Below are 7,716 nucleotides of genomic sequence, written 5' to 3'. Positions count from 1 at the left end.
AAAGTAATAAGTGAGATTCTACAATTTCAAATCAATAAGAACCCAGAACTCCTGCTACTGAACTTGGGAATGGAGAATATTCCAGCCCAATATAGAACATTGCTTTTTTACATGACAGCAGCGGCCAGACTTTTGTATGCGCAAAAATGGAAAGTACAAGAAGTGCCAACCATTGAGGACTGGACTTACAAATTGCTGTATATGGCCGAAATGGACAAAATGACAGGAAAATTGAGAAATCTGGACCCAGGACATTTCAACACAGACTGGGAGAAGCTGAAGCAATATGTGTTGAAGAAATGGGAGGTGGGAGAAGAACTGTGGCAGTTTGAGAACTATTGAAACATGACAAAATGTAGAGGGGGGGGGTGACTTTACCGGAGGGTAGAGAGAGAAATGAAAATGTCTAAGCAGCTATCTTGTTATATATAGAAAAATATACAGAATATGGATAGAAAATAACTAACTATAAGGACCAATTAATTAATATTGTTTCTGGTAAAAACGTGTAATATGTTAAACTGAATAAGTCTACCTGAAGAAATATATGGATCAAATTGATTGATAACTTTTGACGATAGTTATATAGATGTATAATTAAAGAAAGAGGAAATTAATAATATAATTAAATATAACTAAAGTAGAATGAAGATAAGATATGTAGAAAAAATAATATACAGAATATAAGTTAAATTGGTTGACTTATATGAATGAATGGATTATACGGTTTATATGGTATATGGTTTATAGAAATATTTGAAACCAGGAAATTATGAAAAAAGGGACAAATTGTTTGTCTAATACGGAAGAAGGGACTTAAGGATAGGGTATAGAGTGTTAAAAATACTTAAAGAATTATTGCTTAGATTAAAGGGAAAGTATATATCTGTTAGATAGATGAATTTAAAATGAGTAAGGGAAAAGGGACAAAGGGTTGGAAAACTGTTGGAAGTCTACAAAAAAGGGGGGAAAGGGAGGGGGTTAGAAATTGGGAAATGGGAATTGATTGTAATGTGAAATTAAATGATTCTAATTCCAATAAAAATCTTATTAAAAAAAAAAAAGAAAAGAGTTCTTGCTCCTTGTAAAGGGCCTTTCTCATCGATGGCATAGTAATAATAATATTGTTGGGGCCAAATATCACTCTTTTCCAGCTGCTAATCTTGGAGTTCGACGTAAGTTCAGAAGCTTTGTACTTATCAAATAGCCGCCTGCTCTGTAGTTTCCTTGCCCATGAAATGGAAAACACAGTGGGGTCAACACACCTCAGTGGATATTTACTACAGGGTACTTTTAAAACATGAAAGAATGCACAGCACTTCTGACAGACTGGACAAAAGGAGAACAGGAGGCAATTATTAACTGAGCTATCCCATAGTGAAAATGCCGGCTCCCTGTTCTGGAAGCTGATTGAAAGCAGACGTGAAGCACAGTTCCCAGTTTCCATCCAGAAAAATCTACGCTCCTAGGATGAAAAGTTAGAAAAGCTCAAAATTTAGCACTCTCCCAGATAGGGACTGAAACCACCAAGAACAAAAACATCAGGCTCCGCATTTCTCCACAGCCCATGCTTAAGAGAGATGTAAATCGTCTCTGGCAGCTTTTTTAAAAAATTATTTTTAAGAAGAGGCAAAGATGCAGAGGAACTTCTTTCTGGAACCATTCTGACGGAAGACCTTTGTACTCAGTTCTCAATAGTGGTGGGACTATATGGCCCGTGAAAGTCTTCAGAACCAACTCTTGCCCAAGATGGCTACGCACATGTTCATTGCAGCTCTCTCTTCAGTTTGTTGCACTTTCCTTTTCTCACTTGATAATGAAAATGTGCTCTGGAACACAAACTGTCTTGGTGATGCAGATACCCTTTGCAATTCCCTGAACTGCTATTCCCATTTAAGTATTTAGTTTGCTTTTGGCTAACTGGACAGTAATAACCAGAACAAGAAAAAAGCCACGGAGCTCATGTGAATAAAAACAAATTTTAATAATGTACAACAGAAAATTGGACAACCTCATTCTTATATTAAAACAAAAGATTTTTTCCTATATTACACATATTTACATTTGCATACTGAGGAGGTAAAGTGTCTAAGTGGCTATTTTACAGTCTTTTTCTAATAAAACATACAAAACTTGAAACAAGTATAAAAGTCAAGGAGCCAAGGGGAGGAGGACAAAAAAGAAGAAGAAACAGACCAGTACCAAAACCCATCTGTTCTGAAGCCAGTGTGCCACCTGCCAGAGACTGACTAAGCCCCAGCTGAGAATGCAGACCTCATACATCTGACAAAAGGCTAAGGCTCAAATCCTATGGAGCACTTCCTTCCCCCTCCTCCTCCCAGAAGTCCCCTAAAGAACTCCAAAATGCTGACGCTGGCAGTTGTGGGACTCAGCATGGCTGAAGAGGCTACAGTAAGGAAGGGAACCAGCCTTTAAACAAGCCAAATGTCTTGCATCACTGGAAACACTGCCAACAGAAGGGGAAGGGGAAGGCAATGTCACAGGTGTGTTCCCCCCCACCCCCACTGCAGCCCCTCTCCTTGTTGTATGGATTTTTGTTCATGGTGAGACCCACGGCATCAGCACTTGGGAAGAGCAAGAAAAAATCATGTTATAAGCACCTTTGCTGTGTGATCCATGCCTAAGAGCACATCCGCCTTACGAATGATCTTCCATTTGGATTTTTGACAACACCAGACTCTTTGCTTCCCATGAGCTTCATAAAGTTGGGCTACTCCTAAACAACTGCAGAGTGCTACACAACTGTGCATTTTTCCTGTGTTTCTGAATATATTGGGAATGCATACATGGGCAGGTAGTACAAATTTAACTGGTTGCTTTTAATAAAGTTATCACAGCAGCTACAGGTTTTTTTAAAAAAAAAATAACTAGCAGCCTTCACTTTTGGACCCATGGCCGAATGGACAGGAACAATAGTCTTGTGAATTCACAATAGAATTGTGAACAATAGAATTGTGAATTGTGAACATGAGGATTTCAAATGCAGCATGTCTTTTTAGCAGGTGAAGCAGAAACAGGAAAATCTGCTCTTCTTCAGCCTAGTGTAGTGTTGCAAACTGCACCTTAACCACCAACTCTCTCACATGTCACAGGTAAACATTACAGTACAGAGAAGATGCACTTTGGAAACTTCCCAAAAGAGCATCTAGTGGAGACTTACCTTGCCCTGAAGAAGCAAATAGTGTTTTTAGGCCATTTAGTATATTTAGCCTCATGCCTTCTTGAATACCTCCTGCATGCTGGCTCTAAGCAAAATTACTCCTAGGTTTTTGCTGCAACTTTGCAGTGTTCTTTGGACACTGATAAAAAAATGCTACAGAGAAAACTAATTACTGTCCAAGAGACTGAGACACATACATGCATCTATAAGCCGGAGTCTGAGTCAGCCTGTCCCTTTTAGACTTCGAGATGCAACACAACATTTGCCATCTCTTCATGTATTCATCTCCATGTGTGGCTACAAGGGGAACACATTAATATAAGCCAGGATGTAAATTTCATCCCAAGTCAAACCACTGTTACATGGACGCATGTCTTATTAATTCGAATGGAGCTTATTTCTCAGCACTCTGAGCTGCAGTGCCATAAAGGCAAAGAAAACAGAAAATATGTTCTGAAAAAAAAGAGGATTTGTCGCTTCAAAGAACCCTTGGGTAGAATGGGCCTACAGACAGGCTGAGTTTTTCAGTGGCAAGTTAATTGCACAGGTATACCACTCTTCACACTGCAAAGGCCAAGAAATCTTTCAAAGAGAATGGCTCCAAAAATAATTTTTTTTACTCAGGGGGATCTAGCTAGGGAAGTATCCTTTTGCTTGGTAGGCATCTGTGCGATTCTCTTCCACATCTGCCCAACTGCAACATTTAAATCCGTATGCATTCTTTTCAGCTTCCAATACTAGTCATAAAGTAGACCACATTATCTCAGTAAAATTTCCAGGTACCCTTTTGTCTTTGATCAGAGATGCAGGAATGATTTAGCAAGCTGTGTTCCCACTGCTGGAGATATGCAGTAGCCTCTAGCTCAGAAAAATCAGAATGAAGTCACAGAGGAAGGCAAGTTTTACAATCAAAAGCACAAGCTCCACACACTCCTCCATGAATAAGAGTGCCTGAGATCTTTTAAAACACAGACTGGAAGAAACAACAGCTCATTGCAAACCAAAAGGAGCAGGTAAAGTTGGCTCCACAATACAATGCAACAACTCTTCAAGCATTACACATTGACACAGCTGAGGACAAGAGAAGGGGCAGAGTGAGAACACACACACACACACACAAACACAGAATGTATTATATTTTTAAAAAATCCTGCCTCTATTTGTCTTAAAAGCCAGGATTCATGATTTGAGCAGAAACAGTTCCAGTGTAAAACCGAGCTGTGTGCATTTTTAAGTGTTTTTTGCAGTGATTTCTTTATAAACGGAATGAGAAGTAATCATCAATTTTACTTCTCTTATAAACAGTTAAAAAAAAGTTAAAATTCTACCCCCCCCCACAATAAAATAATAATTAAAAAAATAATCAAACCACTCCAGTTAAAAGTTATGGCTTCAAGAATTATCTACCACAAACACCCGACCTAACAATAGAGTTCTTGATGCGTTATTTGCATCATAATACAGTCTCGGACTGTTCCCTAAGCAAACGTGACAACCAAATCAATCTTGCCACCCCCTGATTATTCAACTGAAACAAAATACATGCAGTTAATCTATTCCCACACCATCCCTCCTCCCCTGCAAGTGACACCTAACTGCTTCCAGAATATGGGAGACTATAAGACTATATATATATATATATTTCACACATTCTCTCTCTCAAAAAAAATCCAGACTCATTTGCAGTCGTCATTCCTTGAGGGAGAAATCTTGCCTGGAAGCATCTGAGTTACGTTTCCCCAGTGGATGCTTACACTCTTACACCCGGACATGTAAAATGCTAGAGTAGTTCTGCCAAAGGCACCTTGAGATATGGAAAGGTGATGATCCTATAAGGACGACATCCTTCCTTAGTCCTGCTTTCGCCTCACTTGCTTTTACACCAGTACAAGCTTCAATTCAATTCCAGTGGACGTCTAGTCTTCTGCAAATGGCTCTGTTTAACCAGGCAATCTTATGTTTCTACTCAGCACTGCCATTAGGGGGATCTTGAAGCCAAGCGTAAGAAAAGCTGTCCCTTGCTTTAAAAAAAAAAAAGCGGAGATGGATGGCAGTGAGATAATTTGTTCAGTGCCCCTGGTAGTTCTAACCAGTGTCACAGCGTATTTCTACCTCTCCCAAGTGAGAGGAAAGCTAGATAACAATCAGTAGACAAAGAGGGCACTAGCACCTGCACTTCACAAAAGGACATTATTATTTGCACATGCACAGGAGCACAAGGGAACACAATACACACCTAAGGGCGCAGGGACACGTACCTTTGCATGTGCACACACTGTTGAACACTAATAGCTGCGCTGGTTTAAGATGTGTCAAGCTAGAAAAGGGTCAAGAGCTTCACGTGGCCAGGCAGGGGGAGCACGCAAGGCTTCTGATGTATGCAGATGTCAGTCCTCAAGACACCCCTCCCTCTGAATAAAGTCTTTTCTTCTCCCAAGCCATAAGGCTTTCCCCAATAAGTATGTCACTAGAATTTAAAGGGATTTCCACTGAAGAAACCAAAGTTACAGTTGTGGCCAACATTTGTCTATACAAGTCCCTCTTTATGCTCTCATGAGCAAATTAGGAAAAAAAAAAGATGAGTTTTGCTCCTCAACCAGGAAGAGCACTAGGTCTTAAGAAGTCCTCCCTCCTCTCTTAATCACCTGCAGGCCAAAGTTGTCCACACATGGATAGCAGCAGGCTTTGTAGAAATAAGAGGTAGCCTTCACCACCACATATCAATTCTAGCATGGCAGCTTTTGTGCAGTTTCCTCCAGATGGGGCTTGCAGATTAAATTTTCACGTCTTCTAGGACACTGAGCTGAGAGAGTGTTTTCTTGATGCGCAAGGCTGTTAACCGCGCTGCCCCATTAGCATACCAGCACTCTCGCATCATTTTCCCCATTACTCGCAACGCCTGAGAACACAAGAAGAGACAGAGGCCATTAGGAACTTTGCCCCACCGTATCAAATCCTATGGCTCTTTTAGCTTACGTACATCCAATGGCTAGTGATCCGGCAGTACCTTCAACTTAACAACAGAAAACACAGCATACAAGGATCTATTCATACTCAAACATGACCTTAATTCACTTTCCTTGTGAAAAGGAACATTTCTCAATCTTTTTGGGGGGGAGGTGTGCTTTTGGGTCTCCAGTCTTTGACTACTGCACTGACAGAACCCCATATTCACTTTTCTTCTTTGACAATTATTTATTGGTACATTTGATGAAAAACTCACTGATAAGGTAGTGAGAAAAGGCTTACTGGACCTACTAAACTTTTTGATAAGCCTAACTTTCGACACAATTCTAAGTGTCACCTGATACTGTCGCTGCGCCACACTCTGCCATTTTAGCACATTACTTTCTGAGCCATTTGCTGCCTGTACTGTTCTATTTCTCTGCCTATTTCTCTGAATAGTAATATGACAAAGCTGTCAAGCAAGTGCTCCACCACATGCCCAGATCCCAACTCACTGTGCAGTGAAAGGTTTCAAAACAATCACTTGAAGCAGCCTATTAAATTGGGACTTTGGCACTTGGGGGGAGGTGTTCGCATAATTCTTTTACTAAGTACACTCTTCCATCCAGGCATTTGAAAATAAAATACTGCCTATATATACACATGCCAGAGTTAGCACACACCGCTTCGCAAGGGAAGCAAACACAGTTATCTTCATAATCATCCAGGTGGTAATGAAATCCATAGGGTTAATCACTCCCTTTTTAACATTTGGAAGCTTTGTCTTTGGCGGTGGCTCACTGCAGACCTTTTCCCTTTTGTTCAAATGAGGAAAAGTAAGAAGTTTGAGAAACTGCTGCCTCACCTACCTCATTAGGCTATCAGAAAGAATCACTCGGTACAGAGTAATGTTTGCTATGTGGACAGTGTCAACAGCCTGCCCAGGCCTTGGGTTACCTAGATACTACACAGTTTCACGGTGACATCACAGAATTCTACGCTAAAAGCAGTGACGAGAGAAGTCATTCACTCTAAGGAGGAAACTGTACTTGGGCTGCTTCTACTATTGCTGCTGCTGCTGCATACTTGTTTAATGCCAACCGGGCCACAGGCCTTCCTCCGTGCCCTGAGTTCATGACACATGTGATGTCAAAAGCACTGTTTGTCAGAATCTCCCATTCTACTGGTTGTATCCTCTCTCTTATCCCTCAGGACGACAGACGAGTTTTACCTCATAACTTTGCCACCAGTTAGGAATGTTCGGTCGCAGCTTCTGATCACACACAACCTTTCTCATTTCTTCAATAGAGGGGTCAGAGGGTACAAGATCATAATACGGGAGCTGATATTCTTCATGAATGCCTAAAAGAGGGGGGAGGAGGTTGGATTATTATTCCAGTCACTACCATTTTCCACAAATGTAACAGTTCAACATTGTTTATTGAATATCCTATGCAGGACAGGAAGAATGCTAAGCAGAGGTGGTCTAAAAATCTGCAGGGCAGCATCATGTAAGAGAGGGTCTAGCAGGAAAGCTCTGCTACCTTGAGATAGTTGGTTTTCAATAAACACACGTCATGTTTCTACCT

The 7,716-nt window shown here is 40.6% G+C and overlaps 1 protein-coding gene across 2 annotated transcripts in view; it reads right to left on the bottom strand.

Annotated features, from left to right (window-relative positions):
• Window positions 1-1,965: 1,965 nt before the first annotated feature.
• The window catches only part of ACVR1B (activin A receptor type 1B), a 41,507-nt gene continuing 35,756 nt past the window's right edge, over window positions 1,966-7,716 (bottom strand). For both annotated transcript variants that reach the window (XM_054975807.1, XM_054975808.1), the window contains exons 8-9: window positions 7,359-7,489; window positions 1,966-6,080 (exon numbers count right to left, since the gene is read on the bottom strand). In XM_054975807.1, coding sequence (XP_054831782.1) covers window positions 5,955-6,080; window positions 7,359-7,489 — 257 coding nt within the window. In that variant the 3' untranslated portion in view covers window positions 1,966-5,954. The remainder of the gene's footprint in view (window positions 6,081-7,358; window positions 7,490-7,716) is intronic.

Source organism: Eublepharis macularius, chromosome 4, assembly GCF_028583425.1.
Source record: "Eublepharis macularius isolate TG4126 chromosome 4, MPM_Emac_v1.0, whole genome shotgun sequence".
In the NCBI taxonomy this organism is placed as follows: domain Eukaryota; kingdom Metazoa; phylum Chordata; class Lepidosauria; order Squamata; family Eublepharidae; genus Eublepharis; species Eublepharis macularius.
The sequence above is the reverse complement of the archived record's forward strand: the minus strand, read 5'-3'. Positions and strand labels throughout refer to the sequence as shown.